Here is a 26,624-nt window from a genome sequence, read left to right on the forward strand (position 1 = left end):
TTGAGATTAAGCACAGATCCATTTCTTCTACCCGTACACGTGTCTAGTCAACATTGAGACGTTTGGGGTTTGGAGAATTCATCTCCAATTCAACGTGTACAGTATCATGAAAGCGTTCATATAAAATATGAAATGCCTCAGATATTGCCATGAGACGAATTTGACACACTGCTGAACTCATGTTATGAATTATATTGCTCAAAATTTGAAGTGGATATACGAGAGAAACTTACTTTTGCACTTTAATCAAATTTTCATTATAACTGCACATATCTTGTGGATAGGCGTATGTTTGCGTAACGCAGACAAAATATCCTCATGACAGTTGATAGTTTTATAAAAGAAATACAAGAAAATCATTTCTTGTAGGTGTATTATGATATTTCATTTTGTATGTATGTTTGTTTTTGTTTGTGTGTTTTGGAATTGCTATTGTATTAGAAGTGCTGGGAATGGAAGAGCAAGAGCTACAACCGTCGCAAAAGATTAACTAATAATAAGGTACCAGCAGGATAGTTTGGGGTCAAATAATACGAATGTTGTCGCCCTAAAACAGTCTTGCTCACTTCTGCTATTTCGGGCAGGTTTGGTGAATGTAGACCTATCTTAATACATCAGTAGGATATATATAAAATCTTTTTAATAACCCTGTATATAGGGTGAGTCTCTGACTCGTACAAATATTTTAAAAGTAGATTCTTGAGCTCAAAAGAAATACTTATTTCTTTTACCATTTTTTTCGAATCGGCTCACTCTAAAAGATACAGGCTACCGAAAAACCTTTGAAGCTTGAAATCCAATTTTCATATTATGAGACAAAGGACATTGATAGCGAAGGGGATTAAGCAAATGATCGTAAATCTGCTTCCTTTATAACCCATTCAATAGAGGTACTTGATAATAGCCCATTACTCCAGTTGTTTTATTTTCACAATGTCATCTCATTTCCGCTCTTGTTTCAAGGAATAAGTCCTCCTGAAATGTATTATGTGTTTTCTATTCCAAGAACTCATTATGCAGATATGGTTTGACTTTTTGGATTCTTTATCCATCCTAGTCTATCCAGTCTATTCGGGTATTCTGAAATTCAATCAAAGCTTAATCGAACTTATCACACTTAACATAAATCATTTTGTAAATTACGCCGTTGATATAGATGATCCACAAATCTCTATCGTATTTTATCGAAGTTAGTTAATAAATGACATAATCCAATAATAATTCCGATAAGCCCAAAGAGTTATTGCACTGGAACATCATATATTTTGAAGATAGCAAGATATATGGGTGTTAACAATGCGAAAGTTCTACAAATTTGTTCAGTTTAATGGGTACAGCTCTACAAATTCACCGCAATGCAGCGCAGCATCTTCATTCAATCTTTTCTCGGCCTGCAACAGAGATCATCGACCTTTTCGTGTAGAAAAAAGTAATTAATGTTGGATGGTACTCCATTTTTGTAACAAAGTTAACCCCAGAAGTTTCCAAGGGTATAATTTTCGAAAATGAATTCATTATTGGAAATTATCCAGTAGTTTGAAAACCCCCTATCCTTGGAAAGCAACCCTCGAAATTCGAATAGAAGGAGAGGTCATGTGATATATAATCACATTTTTCTTAGGATAAATCAAACACTGTGATACATCATGGTGAATATCGAACACTTGATTTAATTCTGTATTATACATTCAGAATGTATATAATGAATATACGAATGGTCTTTGATCAATTGAGAGATCACAAGACTGCTTCATATTCAAGAAAACTTGCATGGCTTGTACTTTCATGTGAATGTACATATTTGAAGAGGACTATGAATTGAAACATAAATACTGAACCGTCTCGAATTATAAACGTTTTGCTTGTTTGCACAGTCTCATATTAAAAGACTCATTCATTTGAAACCATCCCTTCTGTATAAAATATACATGAAAATCCCTCGAAATTATTGGAGAATTGGGAATTCAACTGTCACAATTTTCATTTCTCTTACTGAACGTGTTTCGAATTCATTTCCTATTTGAAATCAGAATATTCACATTTTGTCACATTTGGTGAGAAAATTGATAAAATTTATATGAAGAAGTATACATTTCTTTCGTGTCCTTCCAGAAAATTTTTCGAGATACAATTATTATTGAAATATACAAAATTAAAGATACATTAATGAAAATTTTTCATTTATGCTAGTTTATAACCCAAATTTTTAATTATCACACGCTTCACAGAATTAACTCTTCAGCATTATTCTTCGTGATTTTTCGTAACATACCTAAAATTTCTCAGGAATCATTTTGCTGAATGGCTGTGCAAAAAATCCAGCTATACCAAATCCTGGCCATCCAGTTCTTGAGAAAAGATTTACGAGCTTCTCAGCTCTGTCCGCTTAATGTAGGTTGCGAAATATAGATTTCCACCCCTTCTAAGTATTTTAGTATTCCCTTCAACCTATGTTTGGAAATAATTACTCCCAAACGATCTTGCCCTGCCCTCTTAAATGTTTTAGGCGTATTCTTGTGCTGAAATTATCTGAGACAATGACGGACCGAAGACAATACGGTAGCAAATTGCTGTTGGTTCAAATAGACATTTGTGATCATTTGTAGAGGACGAGGAAGGTGGACTGTTCTACTTTCTTTCAAGGCCACGCTCCACAGAGTAGGAGGAAATTGGGGATGCCGAAATGAACGTTACCCTCTAACTTATTTTCATTTAATTGGGTCGGTTTTTTCTTGGTGAATTGCTAATTACTTTTCAATTCCATAAAAGTTGATTTCAATTTCCACGAAAGTTCTCCAATCAAAAAGTTGAAATCTTTGATCCATAACCACATTGGAATATATATTCGTAAGAGGGAGTAAAAAGTAAAGCACAAAATTCATTTATTATTGTGTAGAAAAATGCTCGAAAAGGAAAATTTTCATTTAAATGGCAAACCTTACATGCCAGAAATGGATAGACCTTCTGTTGTTGACAGTGATTTCGTCATTGATGGGGTTTTTCATCAACCCTTTTCTCGTTGAATTCGATATTTCACTTGTTCTATGTATTTTGAGGTCAGTGAAACTTCGAAAGTTATTGATGTTGTGTGTTGAAGGGTTTATTGTTGTTATCTGAAATATCTACTACGATTACAAAAATGATTGTACATTTAATTAATCCTTGGGCAAAATATTAGATATTTGAATTCCAAAGAATTATACGACTCAGAGAAAATACGAAATTTTTGTGATTATTCTAACATTTGTAAAAAAAAACATGAAATCATTTTCAGCAACAAAAGATTCATCCAATTCTGACACAAAAATTCAAGGTTGCCATTTGAAAACTGAAGTACCCTTCACCTCACAAAAATACACGAAAAATGCGTAATTTAAAATAAAAATTGATCTTCTCCTACATTTATCTACAAAATAGTAGATACTAAGCGTTAAGATCTACACATTTTACTCACTCTGTTTACATTGGTGTAAGTCAAGAAAATCCCCAACTATGCTATAAACATCTTGTTAAGTTGAAATATTTCGTAAAATTCTACTTGGCCATTTTCAGTCCTTTGCATCTCGAATATTGACTATAGAATATCGAGTGAAAAGTATAATTCAATAATGACTTCGGTATTATCAACTGAGAAAGCTGAACTTCGGGATCAGAGAAGTCTTGGAATAGCTGGAAATAACCAAGTAGAATTCTCCGAAAATTCCAAACTGTTGTCGATAAATCTCACCTATTGAAAGTCTTTGCATATTCAGGGATTTCCGGTGGCTTTCTACACTAACCTTTATTGCACCTCCTTTGCTTCCTTACGAGATTTAAGAGTTGATATTTTACGATAATGCGTATTTTGAAATCCTTAGAAAGGTGTTTTTCAGTTGAGGAAATCGAGTGAGAACTGAAAAATATTATTCTTCGATTGTAATTGCATATGTACAGGGTGTAAATAAATATTTGCGAGAAAATTTATGAGGTGATTAGTTGTCAGAAAATGGTGCAGTGGGGTGGGTCTTTTATATAATTTTTTTGAGCAGCCTCCTGCCATCTTTACGAAGCTGTATCTAAGCAGAGGTCGTTAAAAAAATTTATATGAAAGACGTGTTATTAGGATCAAGGCAAAATCACCCCTTAAAAAGTTTTTTTTTTTTTATTTCTGAACCTTCATTTAAAATATCCTTAATAACTTCGAAATCAAAGTAAAGGAAAGTAAGAGCAATATCATCTACGTAAAAACATTCCTCCTAGAAAGTATCAGCTATGTCACATAAGTTATAAATAGAGTGCTCTTCTGTTTATAGTTCTTGCTTGGACCAAAACAATTGTATAAGGTTTATTTTCAGGATCAGGAAATTTGAGCAGGTCTTACCTGACGTGAAAAAATTGAGATAGCTCCCAATGAGTCTTCGTTTTGATTATGCCCTCTGCACTTTCCACATTACCTTATCTCTTCAACAAGCTGAGGTATAGATCTGATGTCTACAATGCCAGCATAATATATAGAAATACACTGCGCAAAAAAATTAACGCACATTCTGAAAATCTCAATTTTAATGAAAGTTAACTCTACATTGACTTTATAACTTATTTTTTATGTTCTCTCGGGAAGGTTTTGAACGAAACAAGACACATTAAATGGAAGAAAAATTCAGGTTTTCACCGAATCTTATGTGAAAGAAGAGAAATGAACAATTTTCAAAATACTGAAATGCTGATAAGTGATTTAATACTTGGTATTTCCACCCCTTGCGTTAATTACAGGTAGGCAACGACGGTTCATACTCAAAATGAGTGATCTTAAAATATTCTGATCTAATCCTTTCCAGATTTCTCAGAGTTGGATTCCTAAGTCATTAAGAGTAGCTGGATGATTTTCTGAACTTCTCAGCCTTCTATTGGGGTTGTCCCAAACCTGCTCAATCGGATTGAGATCTGGACTTCTTGCTGGCCATTCCATTCGAGAGACTTCAACCTCTTCAAGGTACTCCTGAACGATGCGAGCACGATGGGGTCTGGCATTATCGTCCATAAAAATGAAATTTTCACCAATGTATGGGGCAAACGGCACTACATGCTCTTCAAGAATGTTCCTTATATACTTATCAGCATTCATAGCTCCATTATCAACGACCACTAGGTCTGTGCGAGCAGTCAAAGATATTCCACCCCATACCATAATCGATCCTCCTCCGAAACCAGTAGTATTTAGGAAATTGCACTGAGCATATCTTTCATGTGGACGTCCGTATACAAGGGAACGTCGATCACAATAGTAGAGGCAGAATCTAGACTCATCTGTGAAGAGAACTCTTTCCCAATCGGCTTCTTCCCAATGGATATGCTCTCTCGCAAAATCCAAACGCGCCCTTCGATGGGCTGAGGTAAGAGCTGGGCCTCTTGCCGCGACACGAGGCCTTAAATCATATTCTCTGAGGCATTTCTTATTGTCTAAGTGCTAATTTGCACCTCATGAGTTTGCTCAAGCTGAATTTGAAGGAGGCGAGCGGTTGCAAACCGTTGTCTCAACGAAGAAACTCTCAAGTAACGTTCTTGAATGGCAGTTGTTACCCGTGGTCTACCCTGTCCTGGTCTTCGGACATTAATACCTGTCTTCCTGAATCGCTGCAACATTCTGGACACACTTGTATGGGAAACTCCAAACCTTTCTGCAATTCTTGTGTATGTCCACCCTTCTTCTCGGAAAACTACCGCTTGGGCACATTCCTCTTTGGTCAAATTGCGTGTTTCGCGTTGCATAGCGATCGAGTGTAGAAAATCGAACGAAAGAAAAACTATTGATCACTAGAATTGACCGAGAACAACTGATTTTAGAATGGAGCCAATACATTCAAAATCTGATAATATCATCTTTTTTTATTCCTGCTGGGAAAAAACGCCTGTATTGAAGAAAACCGTTGAAAGTGGATAACACATGCATGCATAATTCTGATAAAAATAATTATCATTGAGAACACCTTCAGTTGTAGAATTAATTTGAGATTTCCATAATGTGCGTTGATTATTTTTGCGCAGTGTATATTCTCATGTCCTCACTACAGAACATCCACGTTTTAGAGAAGTTTCAGATAAATTAAACACTGTTGTTCTTAATGAATTGAATATACTCAGAAATGAAAAATTGAAAGGACAAGGATTTCCTTCTCAGGTGCTACTAGTTCAATTCTCTAATTTTCTCTGAAAAATTTGTATTTTCCCTGTATCTACTCTGTTATGTGATTGTACTTTTTCTTCACTCTATTGCTATGGAGTGAAGAAAAAGTTTTTTTTTGTAACAATTGAGCAAGTGGTAGAACACCTGTGGGTGAACTTGCCCTTGGGATTTATGTTGGCAATAAAGATAGTAATAAGGAAACTGACGTGGAAGTCCATTACTGCTGCTATCATTAACAAAAACACATAGTCTTCGGTCTGTATTCAACGAACTAAATTTCAAATATTAATCATTAGTACCACACAGTATCGTAAGTCCATGATATATATATTCATATATATTCATATTATCCTGATTCTCCATAGGTACCGAAGTACCACTCAGAAGCTCCGTAAGCTATTGGAAGTTGTAAGAATGATTTCCACTCTTACGAAGTTTAAAGGACGATAATTCTGTAGTAAAAACTAAGGACCCCTTGATATTCTATCCCAATTTTGATGTTTCAGAGAATCAAACCACGGAACCATTCAATTCATCTTTTCAAATGTATGACCGTATTTAGAAAAATTCTGAGCCATTTCAACTCCGGAACAGAGCCGAACATTCGACGTTGCAAAATGGCGAAGGCGCAAAATTAATCTCTCCTATTTTGTGTTCTCCGCAGATGCGAGTGTCCTTATCTTCGGCGAGCATACTGATCTGTTGGTTTTGGTTCGGTCCAACGATAGCTTCATATTTACCGACAAGGGAGATTCAGAGAGGACCTGGCGAAGTGGCAAGACATGGCATCGCTCCTGAGCCCAGCTGCGAGGAGCTCAAAGCGATGTGGCGACTTTCCAAAAGACAGTCGAGAGCATCGGAATTAACGAATGAGGTTCCCACATTCGAGGACCCATTCACCCACAACATCTGGCCACCCTACTATGCGACCAGCAGAAGCATGGGAGGGTAAGTCCCATCAATTCATTACATATTTCCCATCAAAGAAAATCTGAGACATCGATAGAATTGACTCCAATTAATCGAGATTCGCAATTAAGTTAACTGATGAAGAAACATTCTTCAATTTCTTAATGACAATCTTCCTACGAAATGTGAGGATATTATGAAAAAGTTTTCAAAGCCATATTATTGATTCCGTTGATGAATTCTTTCAATTATTTGTTCAGAGCATCGACAAACTCCTAGAATTTCAAACAAAAAACTATTTCTTCATGAATTGTCTCCAATAAATCATCCTGAAAAAAGTCATTCGAAAATCCAATAACAGCGTCTTCATTAGAAATTTTTAAGTACGAAACTTTACTCCACAAGCATTTCAATCAAGTATTATTAACAAGGCCCTATTAATCATGCGGAATATAATGCGCATCTTGAGGAAAGAACATTTAATTAGGTTATATCATTTTCGCAGGAGTTGAAAATGAAATATTCCTTTTCTCAAGGAGATATTGTGTGGTTCAAAAACAGCACGAGATTTGATGTCTAGTAGGTCAATTTTTGTGGAAAATACACTGCTCAATAATTGACAGGAATCATTGAGTTTCTGTCAATTTATTTGAGGAATATTCGCTTTCAGATATTTATTTTCATCAGATACCAGAGTATGTTTAGTTGATATTTTAGTGTCATAGAAAAAATTTCTAATTGAAAATATGAGAAATTTTCAAGATTGAATGAAGAAAAAAATTAAAAGAACAGAAAACTAAAAGTGTCACTTGAGCTAAGTACTTGAGATTTTCAATTTTGACTTAGAATGTCACTTGACATTATATTCATTCAGCAATTAACATAACTATTTGAATTCGAAAAATTTTTAGTATTAGCAATATACTGGGTGTGTCTTTGACTCGAACAAATATTTTAACAGTAGATTATTGAGGACAAAAGACACACTTTTTTCCTATATCATTTTTTTCCGATTTGGACCTGTTGAAAAGATATAGCCATTTTAACTTTTTATAATGAGCTGTGCCACCCGTGGAAACACAAAATTACCTTCAGAATAACTAGCTAAATCTGTGATACTATACATCTGTGGACCGTTTAAACAGAGTTGGATTCAGCCAAAATACCCAGTTTTTTAAATTTCATGTATACTTTTCAAATTTTGAACATCAAATTACTCAAAAAGTACGCATAAAGAAAATATGAGCCCTTTCATTTTACAATACGTTCATATATTCATTAGATAGCGTCCAACTTAGTTTCAAGAGTTGAGTTACTTTGAATTTTTCGTATTTTTATACTACGTAATGGTCAAAATGAGAAAGCTGAAAGACGTGGGTGCTATCTTGTGTTCGAAAAAGATTCATCCAATAAATTACAAACTATATTCCGAAATTCATTGCATTCGATGAAACCGTTTGTGAGATCGAACTAAAAATAACATTTTATGGTTTTTCAACAGCCTGTGTCTTTCAAACTGGGCCGATTCGAAAAAAATGGTGAAGAAAAAAAGCGTTTCTTCAGTCCCCAAGAATCTACTGTTAACACAATTATACGAGTCGAAGTCTCAACCTGTGTATTTTCAATTTCGTGAACTGATTATAATATTCATTCCTATTATTTATAATAACTTGATATTCCATTATATGTAGTTCTCTTGATGAAGACATGAATAAATCTCGAAAGCTCCAGCAAGAAAAAAAGGTTTCACAATATAAATAATAATTGCTGCTATCCCACGAATAAAAGTCATTATAATGCAACTAATCAGCAACCAATATAGAAGCGATCATCGAATGTCAAAAAAGATTTACTCAATTTATTCCAAGTTGAAGACCCGCACTTTACATATTATAAAACATATATTCAAACTTAGCGAATTCACGTATTGAAAACGTCTGTCAATAGATCGTTCTGTGGATGAATAAGTGAATAAATTTGATATTTTCTTTCAGATTGTACATAAGACATCGCCCAGTTTACGGGAAAATGGTTCATTCGCCTCACACGCAAGATGAAAGGAATAAGGCGTTCGAAGAGTTGACCCATAACTATGGAAGGATTCAGCAAGGAGATCCACGTAGAAAGTTCACCACTGCCTTCCGGTATTCAGGTGGTGGAAACCGAAGACCGGAAATGGGATATCCAACAAGATCTGGAAGTTTCCAGCATTTGAGAGTGAGTTTCTCGAACTGTAACGTCTTTAGAAATTTCCCAGTTTTTCTTTTCTATGAATTCAGGCTCCTATTCATCTAAAAATATGAAATGTGAAACGTTGCTTTACATCTCCAAGTAACGTGACCAACTTAGCCGGTTTAAGAGAACAGAACTGATTACTCGATTTATATTGAAAATTCTTCGGTTAGTCTCCTACAAATATTTTAACAGTAGATCCTTGTGGTCAAAAGAAACACTTTTATTCTTTTACTTTTTTTTCCGAATCGGCTCTGTTTGAAAGATACAGGCTGTTGGAAAACCATAAAAACTGATTTAGTTCTCACAAACGGTTTTATGGAATGAAATGAATGTCGGAATATAGTTTTTCATTTATTTGATGACAGTCAGGCAGAATCCAAGAAAACCATGGATTGATTACCAGCAGTCTCTTCAATCTATGGTGAAGAATTTATGTGGCAGCGATATTCTTTTCGCTTTCCACTGAGGCACAAAATACAGCCATGCATATGTTCCTTTTCCCTTGAGAATATAGGAAACTCTATCTCAAAGCATCGTTGAGAAATGTCCTTCCTTGAACGCGTCTGCAGCCCTAGTAGAAGTCGAAATTACATCTTTTTCTTCTATTCCAGAGGTTTATGTCGACATCGCCTTTCCTTTTTTGTGTCCGCTGTCTTCAAAGTCTTCGAAAGGACAATTTTTGACCACATTCTTCAGTTTTAAGCAATTAACAAATTAATTCCGGATTGGTCAACTCTGGCTTCTGACATCTTCTTGTGGCTGAGAATGACTGGACCAAACTTTTGGATCTTGGTGTGGCTAGTGATGTGGCCTACTTGGATTTCGCCAATACTTTCGACAGGGTCCTCATTGTCGTCTGCTCCACAAGCTTGAGGATCTACGAAAATAAAGTTGACTTGCTCTCTTGGACCAGTTAATTCTTCAGTGACAGAACTTTCAGTCTCAGAGTTGGTAGTGCCACAGAGTTTGGTTCTGTTTCGGCTGTATACGTCTGATCTTCCTCATTATTTTCGTTCAAATTGTCAAATCTGTTTGCTGAAGATGCAGAAATGAATGTTCTATCACCTGTTGCTAATCAGGAGTTATAGGAGGATACGAAAAGTTATTGAACATCGAACAGCTTGTATCCAGACTGCGAAGTTGCTGTATACAGCTTAGGTTCGTTTGCTGGATCTCTTTGAGATCTTACTGTCATCTTTTTGAGTCCATTCAAACATGGTGCACCAGAATTCTTTCTCCTCTTTCTCTCGAACCCACTATCAAGAGAGGGTGAGGAAATTTGGGCTGACCACTTTCGGTGACAGAAGTTGATATGATCTCGACTTTCCAGATCATGCATGGCTTCTTTGGTGTGGACCTGGATCACTTATGTCTGTTGAATAGGAATCATCTTCTTGGGCACCATTTTGAACTAGCATAAGAACCATTTAGGACTTCAAGCAGGATGAATTTTCTATCCAACAGGGTTTTTCCTGATGGAATCGTCTCCAGGGTAACGTGGTCAATGGTTCTTCCATCAAATCTTTCAAGAACCATTACGATCGATAGAGAAGTGAGATGTTTAGAGTTTAAATTATTCAGACACTAGGTATACCTCCACTTTGAGGATATTGAATCAACTGGACTCAAACCTCTTGGCAAAACCATAGGATGTTATGCCAATCATTTTCGATTTCTAAACGCCCTTTGAAACGGTCATAGCTGACCGTCCTAGTGCAATAAGTTTCGTAGTCTGGACAAAAAGTCATCCACGTGGTTTACTGATGAATCAAAATCAGAAAGGGGCACCGGCATTGGCGTATATGGACCTAAACTGAGGATCTCTAAAGCCCTGGGAAGTGAACCCTCTATTTTATAGACAGAGACACTGTCTGTTCACGTATGCACTCAAAAGTGTCTTAAAATGAACCTCAAAGGGGTGCATATCTATATTACCAGGGACAGCCAGGCGAGATCCCTGGCATCACACTGCCAGAGAATTGTGCTGACATGGGAGTGACGTAATACCATAAAGCAACTGGCCAGAGGCAACAAAGTGGCTCTGCTATGGGTACCAGAGCATTGTAGTGTTGAAGCAAATGAAATAACCGATGAACTTGCAAAAAGAGCATCAAGGTCAACACCTGCTGGACCTGAACCTTTCTGTGGGCTCGGAAATTACCAAAATAAGGCAACAGTCCAACAATGGGAGTTGATCAACAGAATAACCCTGTGGGGAAACACTCCTGGACTTACTCAGTCAAAGAAATTTGTGATGATTTCACACAGCTACACCATAAAACTGCTGAAGCTGTCAGGAGCTCAGCTTGGGGTGATGGTGGGACTGCTGACAGGGCACTGTCGGTACAAATAGCATTTGTATCTTATGGTACAGTCAGCAGATGAGATTTGTAGGCTCTGTGGATCAGAAGCAGAAACAGCTGAAGACCTGGTATGCAATTGTCCAGAGCTGGCGGACCTAAGAACCACTCATATGGCGAAACCGGTTCTGAATACTCTCGAGGTAACTGCCAAGGCCCCTAAGGATATTGTCGGTTTTATCAAAACCATTGACGACTTCTTCCTTGAATGGGTATGAGTAGAGTAAAGAACAAAAGATCTACATGGTCGCTGTTCCCGAAAAGCTAATCGAGTCCGGTTCAATTAATTAATAATAATACCTCTACTCTTACTGTAGTTATAATAATAAGAATATTTATTTGGCCCATTATTTGGAAAAGCCAAGCAATGATCGCTTTCAACGGCACAATTTCGAAGGGAAATATACGTAAAAAAATTTCTCCTACAAAAGTATTGGAGGAGAAAACCCAACTAAAGAATGAAATCATACAAAATATTTGCGAATTGAGAATACGTCAACGTATCAATTCCGAAACCTGATAATATCGGCATCAGTTCATTTCTCAAATTTCAAAGCTGAACTTCATGAGGAAACTCGATGGAAAGAAAATAAGGCACTGGGAATTTCCCGCTCGAATTTCGGGTCAACAAACTTCGAGAGAGGTTTGTTATGTTGTGTTTTTTGCTATTTAGCTTGGAGATCCAACGTAAACCTAATATTTTCGAGCTGGGGCTGTTAAAGCGTAAAATTAAATGACGAGAATGGCTCATCGGCAGAATCTTCGGCTGAACTGAATTTGAATCTTGGCTCTCTTCACTGAATATTTCGTTTTTGTTTTCTTTTATTTTCTGTTCGTATACTATGCAGATGAAAGAGATTAAGCTGAATTCCCCGTCTGAAAAGGAGATTCCATTCACTTTCGACATTGATGAATTGCCGACTTACAGATTTGTCATAACAGCTAAATATTCTTCTCCATTCAAATTCACTTATTTCGATTTCCAACCCTAAACGTTGGTAATGGAATGTGATCTTTGGTTAGGAAAATTCCGGATTTTTAGGTCAACAAACTCCGAGAGAGCTCAGTTATACTGTTTTTTTTTTATCCAGCTTGGAGATTCAGCTTAAACCTGATGGAATTATACCTCCAGTGGGAGTTGTTGAAGAGGAACAATTACTTACAAAAACGTTTCACTGGTGGAATTTATGCCTCAAGAGAGAGCGAATGGAATATTTGATTATGTTTGCCTGGTCAACTATTTTGATGAAATAGTTCGATTCTAAAACTTTAATTTTTTCCTTGTTGAATGGATTATCGAATATTTCTTGCAGGAGAAGATTTTCGAAAATTTGGAGGCATGGAATGCATAATCAAATTCGGAAAAACATAGTGAAACTGGCGCAATTTTCATTTCACATTATTTCCGAAGTTAACAACAATTCATTGAATTTATTACTGCAAGAATGTATCAGAACAACTCCTGAATTTCTCAATAATACGAGGAAATATCGAAAAATTCTTAGCCTACTATAGAACCAAACAAAATTTCAATGTCAGCATATTTATTACTCACCTCTTTTGAAGCTTGCAGTACAATTTTTCACGATCGCATACGGAGGACATTGATCACCAAGGATATTAAGCATATCTTCGTAAATCTGCTTACCTCTTAACCCTTTTAAATACAGGTATTTGATGATGGCTCGATACTCCAATTTTTCGATTTTCACAATTTCGGTGGACATTTTCTTTCTTTTAATTTATTGCGTAACTTTGGTTTACTTTTTTGACCTCGAACTACACACTGCTACCAATTATTCATTGCTCGTTGCTCTGGTAACTCAATTTTTTTATGCATGGAACTGGTCTAGGCTAACTAGATATCAATACATCCTCGTATCAGGACAACTCCTGAAATTCTCTTTGGTTCTATTTTTTTATTTTCATAATCAGCAATATCAGCATACCGAGTAGCATGGGAATAATATAATCCTTCATCATCGTTTTGTGCTGAGATTTCCATCATATTCCATCACTTGTATTCATGTTACGATAATCATGTTTTTTCTACCCCGTTTCATTGTCTAATTCCCGATTCAAAATAAGCACGGAATGCTTCCCCAAACAATCTGAATTAAATTCATTCAACAGTTAATGAGCGCGGGGTTGTTCGTCTATCTACTGAACTGCTTGTTGAAACTTCGAGTTGCTGCCCTCCCAGATCCTCAAGAAATTTCGCTCCCCAAGATGCTGTATGAGATGTAAATCAGTCAGAAATGTCTCTTTTGCTGCATCAATTCCTCAGCTTGCTTTCCCTAATCTCAAAATTAAATTTCGTTCGGAATTAGTTTGGGAAGGCTCGGCTGTATGAAGCTATGAATAAATGGATACTTGAGATAAAGCAGATCCTCCGAACCTATAATAAGACCCCAACCGAAAGCCCCATGCCTTCAACTAAGTTGCGAAATTATAATTTCCAACAGGTTGGGCGTATACGTGGAGATGGGGGATTTTTACGCCTCCACTTTTACACGGAAAAATCCGGAACCATATGCGATTACCTGGATATAAAGGGATTTTCGAAACAATCCCAACATCCAGAAGACTTGATTAGTTGCAATACTACTCTATATTTTCCTCGCTTGTTGCTATGATGTGGATTTAGATCTGTCAGAATGTCTGAGATTTTGTGAATTTGAGGCGAACTGAACTCAAACTTTGCAAGATTGCAACAGCGTATTACCATTAGTCAAGTGGTCTGGAAAAACTACACGGTGTCCCAATAATAACACACCACAACCCTTAATTAGTTCAATTCCACCAACAAAATCCAAAGCAGACTATACTACGAGGATGTAATAATATCTAGTTAGCCTAGACTAGTTCCAGGCATAAAAAAATATTACGTTACCATAGAAACGAACAATAACTCATCAGAAATATCAGTGTGAAGTTTGAGGTCAAAATAGTAAACCAGAGTTACGCAATAAATTAAAAGCAAGAAGATGTCCACCGAAATTGAGAAAATCGAAAAATTGAAGTATCATCAAGTACCTGTATTTAAAAGGGTTAAGAGGTAAGCAGATTTACGAATACTCTTAATACTCTTGATGATCAATGGCCTTCGTGTGCGACCGTGAAAAATTGGACTGCAAGCTTCTAAAGAGGTAAATTTTCCATTGAAGATGATGACCGATCGGGAAGGCCAGTTTCTGTGTCAGTCCCCGAAAATATCGATGCAGTTCATGACATGATTTTATCAGACCGTCGAATTGGGCTAAAACGGATATCTGAAGCACTGAATGTTTCATACGAACGCGATCATCATATAGTTTACGTCAATTTGGACATGAGGAAAATTGCTGCAAAATGGATCCCCAAATGTTAGAATATTGACCAAAAGCGTGCAAGGGTAGAAGCATCGCGTTCGATCTGTGCTCGATTTGAAAACGATGTAGACTTCTTAAGCCGAATTGTTACTATACTATGGATGAGACTTGGGTACATTTCCACGATCCAGAAACAAAGCAACAATCGATGGAATGGCGACACTCTGGTTCTCCAAGACCTAAGAAGTTTCGTGTCCAAAAATCTGCTGGAAAAGCTTGCTTCAGTTTTTTGGGATTGCCATGGAGTAATCATGATTGATTTTTTGGATAAGAGTAGAACAATAACCGGAGATTACTATTCGACATAACTGATCAATCTACGGGAAAAAATTAAAGAGAAAAGACACGGTAAGCTATTCAAAGGTGTTTTGTTTTTGCAGGACGACGCTCCTGCACACAAATCTCATGTTCCCATGCAAAAAATTCGTGATTTAGGGTTTGAATTACTAGAACATCCCCCTTATTCAACAGATTTGGCTTCATCCGACTATCATATCTTTCCTCAACCGAAAAAAAGTTTAAAAGGTCGTAAATTTTCTTCCAACGAGTAGGTAATAAAAGCTGTGGAGGTCTGGTTTGCAGAGCAAGAAGAAACATTTTTTTGAAAGGTCTGTTTGCAGGTTCGCTGTAATAAATGTATCCAATTAAGAGGAGAATATGTTGAGTAATAAAATATTTTGACATTGAAATTTTGGCATGGTAGGCTAAGGATTTTTCAATATATCCTCCTACACCATTTGATTACCAAATTCAATGTAATATTATTAAATTATATCTTAACTACAAGGAATAAAAGTTGATATTTGCTAAGCATATTTTCCCTACCGCGAATGGTCATCAAAAAATATCGATGACATGATATCTCAAACTTGAGACACGTTTTATAACATTTCCTTACATCAAAGAAAACTCGATTGAACATACTGATCGATCTGTCAGAACATGTTTGTTACAAAAATACTGCCATTGATTTACCGAATATGTTTCAAGTTAGAGATTCTCATTTTATAAAATATTCAGGGTGAAAATAAATAGTTACGAAAATATTTAAGGGGAGATTCCTTATGAAAAAGTTATCAAGTTTTTTCAAAAAAAAATTGATTTTTTCTCTTAGAAACCAGACATTTGCAAATTCGAGCTGAGAGTCTGTGAGAGCGAGAAGTCAATAAAAGTTTTGGGGTTGTTTTTCCTCATTATTCGTATTCACTATCAAAAAGTCCAATTCTTGTAGAAAACGCCCAGAAGCTTAGGAAGATTCAGGAAATTCCAATTTACGCTTGTTTGAAAGCATCAAGAATGATCCCTTTCACCCTCTGGACGTGAAAAATGACTGCAGAATAAGAATACTGCTTCAATCACATAAAAAGAAATCTGTTCCCGATTCATCGTGTCCAAATCGAATGAGAACGTCTGATTCCTTATTTTCTTCGTCGGTTGTCGGCATGTTCAATAAAAGTTTAGCATTTCGCTCGTATATCGGACGAGCGGAAAGTCTATGCAATGATGAAGATGTGGAAAATTTCACACTAGGATGCACACTGCTATCGGTTTACCAGAAAACCCAATTTAATCCTCATCTTCCAGAAATCTTTTTTGACTATGATGAATAGGGGATGAGGGATGAACACTATTACGATTATGTGCAGTATTCAGTCGAAAGCATCGAGCACTCGGGTACGAAATTCGAAGTAGGCGATGTGGACTTGGTGAAGTTGCTTACCGTTTGTTTTTTCACGAACTCTCATAATTTTCCGAGTGGAAATTCATACATACTGCGGTTTATTCAATAATATTTTCTCTGATGCTTTGTGGCAAAAACTTGGTGAACCAAGCACAAATGGCAAGATTAGAAGGTGATGAGCAAAATATACATTACACGTTATTTCGAAAAAAATGTAAACATGATAATAAACAATTAACAAGATGAACTGTAAGAAAAAGTAGCTTGGACAGATTCAGTTTGTTCTTTTTTCAATCAAATTATTCTATTTATAGTATGGTCCAACTGAAGCACTATACATGGTGATAAATCTTTTTCGAACACAAGATATTACCCATGTCTTCCAGTTTTCTCATTATGACCTTTACGTACCATAAAAATACCAAAAATTTAAAGAACCCAACTCTTGAAACTAAGTTGGATGCCATCTAAAGAATATTTGGACGTTTCGTAAAATAAAAGTATTCTTTATATTTTCTCGTATAATGTACTGTTTTCGAGTAATTTGATGTTCAAAAATTAAAAATCTGTGAAATTTGAAAAATTGGGTACTTTGGGTGGATACAACTCTGTTTAAATGATCTAAAGATGTGTAGTGTCACAGATTTAGCTAGTTATTCTGAAGATGATTTTGTTCTTGTCTTCCAGCTCATTATGAAAACTGGCTAAAGGATATATATGGTATAGATATATGGCTATATCTTTTTATTAGGGCCGAATCGGAAAAAAAGTTATAGGAAAAAAGTATTTATTTTGACCTCAAGAATCTAATGTTAAAATATTTGTACGAGCCAAAGACTCACCCTGTATATCCGTTTCAAATACCACAAAAGATTAGGTCATTCTCCTAGGTGGCACTGGAAACGTCAAGTTTTCGTTACAAATCATAAAGTTTTCCAAGAAAATATCGACCACTCTTTAATTTCGAGAATTTCCAAAAATGAAATAGACATATTGGAAGTACTAAATGAATAAACAGCTAATTTTTACTTCCGATACTAGTATCAGATCATAAATAGGTCACAATCACAAGAGTAGGGAGGAACTGAAGACATCAAATGCAAGTCTCCGCCAAAAAATAACATTTTCTTGAAACCAATTAGGGTAGCCAAGGCCAAACACTAAATATCGAAAAAGCATTAGTAAGATAAGTTCTTTTGAAGGTTTCAACGAACAATCTTAAAACCCTTTAATCTATAATCTGTATTTCGTCAATGAAAAACAAGATTATGAAAAACAGACAAAGAATTCACTATAGAAATAAAAAATGGTGAATTGGCAAAATTTCTATTTGCAAATTACTTAAATCGCGACAGTTTCGAGATGGGATTTATCTCTTCTTCAGGCAAAAAAAAAAAATTACAAGACATTGTAAAACAAAATGTGACAAACTACACCTAATAAAGCTTACCGAAATAAATACTTCTACAATAATATTGGTAATTCAAATGTTTCGACATCACACAGGCACTAAAAACTGGATTAGATGGAACCTTCTAGAATTCTAAATATAAACAATCAATCAGACATGTTCCAACGACGAGGTTAGTTGTTATAATCCAATTTCTTGTGTTCACATCAACTTTGTATCCTAATGGCCTACCACAAATCATTTAATATTTAGAAATTAAATTGCAATAAATCTGGCTCAAATTATCAATGTCGGTCCTATAATTTACAGAGTTACACGTCTTTATATAAAACATTTCGGCAAAAGATCTTTTAATATAATTTTTCTCTTTGTGCAAAATTTCAACATTATCGAGATTAAAATCGAACATGTGTCCTGTACTAAGATGATGATAGACTAGGGCCGTTTTGTTGTCAGAGGGATGCTTAATCGAATATTTGTGATCAGATATTCTCTAACAAAGATGTTGCCTAGTTGTTCCTACATAACTTTGTTGACAATGTAGACAATTGATCTTATATATCAGATAAGATTCCCATTTTTTAGGAACTTTGTCCTTTAGTTTAGTAAAGAACACTTTTTCGAAAGTGTTGTCACTCCAAGTTATGAACTTCATGCTTTCTTTCTTTAAAACTCTTTTCAGATTGTGTGTCAAATTTGGAATAAGTGGAAGTTTAACAAATTTAACAATATCATTGTCTATGTTATTTGGGCGAATATCGTTGACTGGAATAGCATTAGGGTTAGAATTTACAAATTTGCTAATTAATCTCGTTGGATAACCGTTTTTAACTAAGTCACTTCTTAAAATATCTAAGTTGGATGACACAAACTCTGGGCTACCAGCCAATTCACCATTTTTTATTTCTATAACGATTTCCTGGCAATCTTAGTACTAGAGTATTGTAAAGAATTCACTGCAGTAACAATGTTTTCACTAAAATCAGGGATTTTTCCCAAAGAAAAAGTAGAAGCTACTCAAGTTTTGGAAATAGAGCAATAAAAGTTGGACTACATTTCCATATTCTTCTTTTCAGGAGTTGATCAGAAACCAGAAAGCCCGAGAACTCCAAAACCAGAGGTTCGCAGAAGAAGAAGCTGCAAGAGCAGAAGCGATGAAGAGCTTGACGAATTTCGGAAATCAGCGTGCATCAATGTAAGTGCTACTCCATTTATTACAATTTTCTTTTTCTATTCGAATACACGCCACGCTCCAGAACCAATCACACTTTAGATCCGTACCAAGGAAGCCAAGCTACCTTTTAACTCTATGGTAAGATATGTGGGTCGAAGGACATATATACGTTTTTACTCTTCAATCTTGAACATCTTGGCTTAAGAAGCGACGTCCTAACTTGGCTACGTTCTCTACTTGTTGGTAGTTGGTAATGTCAGGGTTGTTGATTTTGTTTTCACAGGTGGAGGTTGCAGTGAGGTGCTTCAGGGTTCTGTACAGGGTCCCATTCTTTATCAGCCTGAGTTTTGGATCTAACGGCTTCATTTCCATCATTTTTTTGTGATAGAAATATATAAAAACTTGATCATCGATCAATCATATGCATGATCGAAATACATGTAAAAAAAAGTATCTCCCAGACTGGCCGTTTTTTGTGGTATCTATTCGAATTGCTAACATTCATTGATTCATTGCTGAATCTCGTTACCGAGAATAAATCCACAGAAAAACTCAAAAACCAGACTATCGGTGCTATCAAATTTATAATTTCTTAGAACTACTTTCGACTGCGTGTCCTCTTGTGACTGAAAAGACCCAACCATGACCTACAGATCCTTCCATACTCTGGGCATGGATAGTCACCAACCAGATCTGACCGACGCTGTATTCTTCTCAAGTCTCCATTATAGCTGTGGACCAAAGACCTCTACTGTGATCTGTCTAACGCTAGTTGTTCCCAGTTATAGTTGGCATTAACTGATTTTAGGGATTGATGCAGTATATCCTTGAACCGCTTATACTGCCTCCTGTTTTCCGAGCTTCCTCTGTGAATTCGCCGTACTGAGCTATTTGGGAGAGTCTTTTGTCTTGCATCTTCAGAATGTGACCTCTCCATCTGTGTCGGGCACCCGTTACTTGAGTATCAATTGTTATACAACTCGCGCGCTGCCAGACTTCTGCATTTGAAACTTTGTGGAACCATCTGATGTGCATTATTTGTCTTAGATGACGTTGTTGCGTTTGTTCAAGCTGTTTGATGTGTCGCATGTGGGGAGTCCAGCTGTCGCTTCTGTAAAGAAGCGTTGGGAGGACCACAGCTTTGTAAACAGCTTGGTCTTGGTCTTGAGATGGAGGTCGTGATTTTGAAACACTCTGACCTTTAGCTTCCAGAATGCCCGTGATGCCGAATTGATACGGTTGTGTATTTCCGTGTCTAAGTTAGCTCTAGTATTTATGAAGCTTCCCAAGTATTTGAACTGTTCGACCTGTTCTAGAGTTTCATTCTCTAGGCTGATATGTGTTTGAAGTCTTTCTGGCGGACTTACCAGGATTTTGGTTTCGTCAATAGTCTAAGGCCCAAAGTTTCGTATATATAATTATATAGGTGTCCAACATTATCTGTAGATCCTCTGCGCTGCTAGTGTTAAGTGCGCAGTCGTCTACATATTGAATTGGTAACAATCACGCATTCATCATCGGCTCAAATATGCTTTTTTTGCGTTTTCATCTTTTTACTTGTATATCTCATAACCCTCATACAAATCATGGCATATCGATTATAGATAAAAGAGAGTTAGTTGTTCCTGGAATCGTATTCAAAGAAACCCTAGCTCCGTAATGAATATTTGGGAACATCTTGATACCACGGCATTCCCGAGGATATTCATCGCACACAAGCTAACCGCGAAAAACTGAACGCTATGTTCATACCTATACATGCAGTCCCTTTTCCATTGCGAACTGAAGCCATTCATAACTTTATGAATCAGATATAAATGAACTTTTCATTATTCGGCGAATTCAATGACGAGATGGTCGATTAATTCCTGTTCGGGGACAATGAGATTGTGGTATTCATTAATCCTTTTCAAGGAGGAAGAGTTTAACAGAAGTTTGAATGATGTCGCTGATACCGCTAGATGTTCGTAAGTAAGTGGTAGCAATTAAAACGTCCTTCTGTAGGGAGAAAATGATCTTATCGCTGGGTATATGAATAACGATTATTCCAAAAAATAAAATGCATTGACTATCAGGTGAGTTCAGAACTCACTTCATAAAGCTTATTCTCTGAGCAACAAAATAATTTACACCAACTCATTACGCTACTCAAAATTTGGAATGGATAATTTGCGTACATCCCGTAGATGTGTGTATTAGGTTATACTACTATACAGGGTGAGTCTTTGACTCGTACAAGTATACTGCTCCACAAAAGTTAGGAATATCGTATTCAATCGTTTTTAAAAGTATGTAATCTTGAAGAAAATCGCTGTAAAATCATTTGAAACTCAATTACAACTTGAATCGATCCAATAAAAATCAGTATGAGACATTTCGTCAATCTGGTCGCCTTTTTTCTGAAGGAAAGGAAAGGCTCCAAGTCAGCCAAAGTGTGATAACTCGACTTTGGAATAGGTTCAGGGAGACAGGTTCCGTGTTGGAAAGACCAAGGCTTGGTGGGCGACGAAAAACAACACCTGCTCAGGATAGTTTCATCACCGTTTCGGTGAGAAGAAACCCTACATCTACGTGTAGAATGCTACGGAATACTATTCAAAATGCAGATGGGGTCCAAGTTTCCATCGAAACCATCAGACGACGTTTGAGAGAGGTGAATCTAGGTTCAAGACGTCCATTAAGAGAAGTTCCATTAATACGTGACCATAAGCGTCAAAGACTGGAATGGGCAAGGCGTAGTGTCCTTTTCACTGATGAATCCAGATATGGACAATCCCACGCATACCCCGTAATCGTCGCTATGTCGAAGAAGTCCATCCATAGAACATGCATGGGATATGCTCCAAAGAAGATTAGATAATCATCAACCTACCCCAGAATCCTTAAATGATGTTTCATCATTTTCATTTCATCATCTTTCCTCAAGAAATGTTCAACAACCTCGTGTGTAGTATGCAAAGAAGATGTCAAGATGTTATTGATGACCGTGGAGGCCATACATTGTATTGATAGTTTTAAAATTCTTGAATTCTCTGGGAATAAGAAAATTAAAAAATTTCTAATTCTTTCATAACCTTTTAGTAGAATCAAAAATCTATTGTGAAAAATTACAACGATTGAATGATATTACTTCGAAAACACAGAATCAGGACCTGGTCTGTTTTAATATCTTGATTTTCTTTGCTGTTCGAACAAAACCAACAGATTTAACCCAAGACTTTACATAATAGTTGTGCAACTACACCCTAATTTCAGCTAAGGTCTATATTTACACTCTCTCAGGTGGGTTGCTTTGAATTTTCGTTTTCTACAACACGTGTGTGAACATGTTTGAGAGTAAGCTGTTTCCTCACTGATGAATTAATTAGAAGCAGGGGCTGCAACGTCAAAATTAGCGAATGCATAACGAGATAGGAGGACTAATATATATAATTGTTATTTGTAACATTGTGTTCTTGGTGATGGATTAAGCAGAAGTGAATTCAGGATTACGCCATACGCGAAGTTAATCCCGAAGAGAGTGTAGGGAATTCGTGACTTCGTCTGTGATTATACCCCGGGATAATGAGTTCACTCAGAATGGAAGATCAACACAAGAGTGTGAATTAATTTTGGCTTGCTTTGTCTAAATGTATGGTTTTGATAGAATTGCATTGATATCTCAGACTGAGGAACTCTTAAGGAAATCATTTCAGCTTGAATGTTTGCTTGGTGCAAATATTCTTGTGGATGTGCTCATATGCCACTCTTTTTATCATTAAAGCTCCTCATGGAGCTTTCACAGTTCTTCTATTATTCTGCATTGAAATACTTGATTTCCAATATGAGTTAACTCAGAATGGAAGATCAACACAAGAGTTTGAATAAAATTTTTTTTTTGGCTTTTTTTGTCCAAATGTATGGTTTTGATAGAATTGCAATGATACCTCAAACTGAGAATCTCGAAAGCTTCAAAGTTCACTTGGTGCAAATATTTTTGACGTGGATGTGCCGATATGCCACTCTTTTCAATGAGGAGCTTTCAGTTCTCCTACTCTTCTGCATTGAAATACTTTATTTCCAATATGAGTTCACTCAGAATGGAAGATCAACACAAGAGTATGAAGTAATTTTGACTTTCTTTGTCAGGATGTATGGTTTTGATAGATTTGCATTGATATCTCAGACTTAGCAACTCTTTAGGGAATCATTTCAGCTGGAACGTTTGCTTGGTGCAAATATTTTTGACGTGGATATGCCCATATGTCATTCTTCTCAATGAATAGCTTTCAGTTTTCTTACCATTCTGCATATAAATGCATGATCTCCAAAATTATATATACGATTTGCGAAATTGATTGAATTATCAACAATAATAGAGGACACATGTTTAACAAACCAATCTTCAGTGAAAGATTTGACTACAGAAGCAGAAACTTATCAAATTTCATTCATACGAGGATGTATTGATATCTAGTTAGCCTAGACCAGTTCCATGAATGAAAAAAAAAATTGCGTTGCCATAGCAACGAACAATAACTCATTAGAAGTGTCAGTGTGAAGTTTGATGCCGAAAAAGTGAACCACAGTTACGCAATAAATTAAAAGAAAGAAGATGTCCACTGAAATTGAAAATCGAAAAATTGTAGTATCGAGCCATCATCAAGTACCTGTATTTAAAAGGGTTGAGAGGTAAGCAGATTTACGAAGATATGCTTAATACCCTTGGTGATCAATGTCCTTCGTATGCGACCATGAAATATTGGACTGCAAGTTTCAAAAGAGGTAAATTTTCCATTTAAGATGATGATCGATCGGGAAGGCCAGTTTCTGTGTCAGTCCCCGAAAATATCGATGCAGTTCATGACATGATTTTATCAGACCGTCGAATTGGGCTAAAAAGGATATCTGAAGCACTGAATATTTCATACGAACGCATTCATATAGTTCACGTCAATTTGGACAAGAGAAAAATTGCTGCAAAATGGATCCCCAAATGTTCGAATGTTGACCAAAAGCGTGCAAGAGTAGAAGCATCGTGTTCGATCTGTGCTCGATTTGAAAACGATGTAGACTTCTTAAACTAAATTGTTACTATGGGTGAGGCTTGGGTACATTCCTACGATCCAGATACAAGGCAACAATCGATGGAATGACGACACTCTGGTTCTCCAAGACCTAGGAAATTTCGTGTCCAAAAATCTGCTGAAAAAGTTCTTGCTTCAGTTTTTCGGGATTGCCATGAAGTAATCATGATTGATTTTTTGGATAAGGGAAGAACATCAACCGGAGATTACTATTCGACATTACTGACCACTGTACGGAAAAATATCATAGAGAAAAGAAGCGGATAGCTATCCAAAGGTGTTTTGTTTTTGCAGGACAGCGCCCCTGCACACAAATCTCATGCTGCCATGCAAAAAATTCGTGATTTAGGGTTTGAATTACTTGAATACCCCCCCTTATCCACCAGATATGGATCCATCCGACTATCATCTCTTTCCTCAACTAAAAAAAAGTTTAAAAGGTCGTAAATTTTCTTCCAACGAGGAGGTAATAAAAGCTGTGAGGTCTGGTTTGCAGAGCAAGAAGAAACATTTTTTTTGAAAGGTCTAGAGACGTTGCAGGTTCGCTGTAATAAATGTATCCAGTTAAGAGGAGAATATGTTGAGTAATAAAATATTTTGGCATAGAAATTTTGTTTGGTTCTATAGTAGGCTAAGAATTTTTCAATATATCCTCGTATGTATAACGTGATAGTCGCTTTTGTAGATTCTGAAAGGGATTATGTCACCAGGTGATCTGGAGTTTCATGCTCCTCCCCACAGCATCTACACTCGTCAGTTTCTGCTAGACCCATTCTCATTAGGTGCTTCCTGAGGTGTCCTTATGTCCTGTTAGGAATTCATTGAGAAGGTGTAGCATATTTCTGCTAAGATGCAGATACCTTTTGTATCTCGCAGTATGTTGAAGTTCCCAAGGAACTTTTTGGAATGTTTCAGTCTCAGAAGATTTCTCCAGAGTAATTCTTGTCCTCCTGAAGCTTTTTTTCTTGTGCCTATATGTATAGAGCTCTCGCAGATTGTCGTGTAGAGTACCGATATAACTCTATATTGCGTCACATTTACGAGCAGGCAACACCAAAAGTGAGGATGCTCAAGGAAGTACATCCTCTTTGCATTTTTCCTTATCTTCGACCACTGTAAAAGTAGAGTAACAATCCCATGTTACCTTGATGAATCCATTCATTCCTTGATTTCACGACGTCTGACCAAAGAACCTAGAAAGTATCTAGACAATGGCAAAACAAATTTTCTTCATACTCTGCAAATCATTGCTCTGCACCTTTCATAACCTTTTCTTAACAAAAAAATGTACGAGCTTTTGAAACTTTTCCAGTTGGAAAATTTGATCATGAAACTGTGGAGTCAGGTCAAGTAAACAGAGAAGTAATTTTAGAACCTAACCTAACCTAACCTAATCTAACTAACAATGAAGAGATTTGATGATACACATCGGTCAAAAATACTCACGTTTGGTATTGCGTTTTCCGGGTCAATTCACAATTGACAATCTTGATTTTTAAGGTAGAAACGGTAGGTTAATATTGAAAAAAGAAACCGAAAACTGCAGTTATTGAGTAGAGGTGTTTCCTGTCGAAATACGTTACTCGTGCAAGATTCTGCTGCGATATTATATCAGCATTGAGAGGGCACGGAAGAAGCGAGGCGGCAGAGAAATTGAAATTAGATTTATTTCCATACAACATATTTCTCCAAGATTTATTCTACCGAAAAATAAATCTCATATCGAAAACTTCCGTGTATGGCATACGAATGCGATCATCCGAATTTTTAGTGCAAAGTTCCCCTTTAATAAGTTTTAGTGCTTTCATCTTTTGAACGTTTCTGGTAAACTGCCAACCCTCCAGCGGGTAAGCCTCTTCCCCTTTGTTAACCCCGAATGCAAATTCTTGAACACATACCAAATTCGATTTAACGATGAATAACCGACATAAATAACGAGCCAAATGTAAATCAGGAGAGAACGCGAAAGGGGATGAATTTTTTCGGAATTCACCGCCGCCCCTTGCTGCCGGGATACGGGAGGGAGCTTAGGTGTTCTGCATCGTTAAGGAAGGCCTTTCTTTCACCTATAATTATCTTATTTATAACTATTGCGGTTCGAAAACGATTCTTTCATTATTTTGAGAGATTTGGAAAAATAAGTTTTTTCAGTGCATTTTCTGAGCAGGTCACCCAAATTGCGAACACGATGATGAATATCGTTTGTCCAACGTTAGTTTACTTTTGTCCACCCATCTATGGTTACTTTCATTGA

At 36.4% G+C, this 26,624-nt stretch overlaps 1 protein-coding gene across 2 annotated transcripts in view; it reads left to right on the forward strand.

Moving 5' to 3' along the window:
• LOC123321987 overlaps nt 1–26,624 on the forward strand; it is a 68,936-nt gene that overhangs the window by 32,652 nt on the left and 9,660 nt on the right. For both annotated transcript variants that reach the window (XM_044909795.1, XM_044909794.1), the window contains exons 2-4: nt 6,828–7,111; nt 9,067–9,289; nt 19,207–19,325. In XM_044909795.1, the coding sequence (XP_044765730.1) occupies nt 6,828–7,111; nt 9,067–9,289; nt 19,207–19,325 (626 nt within the window). The remainder of the gene's footprint in view (nt 1–6,827; nt 7,112–9,066; nt 9,290–19,206; nt 19,326–26,624) is intronic.

This window comes from Coccinella septempunctata, chromosome X (genome assembly GCF_907165205.1).
Source record: "Coccinella septempunctata chromosome X, icCocSept1.1, whole genome shotgun sequence".
Taxonomy (NCBI): domain Eukaryota; kingdom Metazoa; phylum Arthropoda; class Insecta; order Coleoptera; family Coccinellidae; genus Coccinella; species Coccinella septempunctata.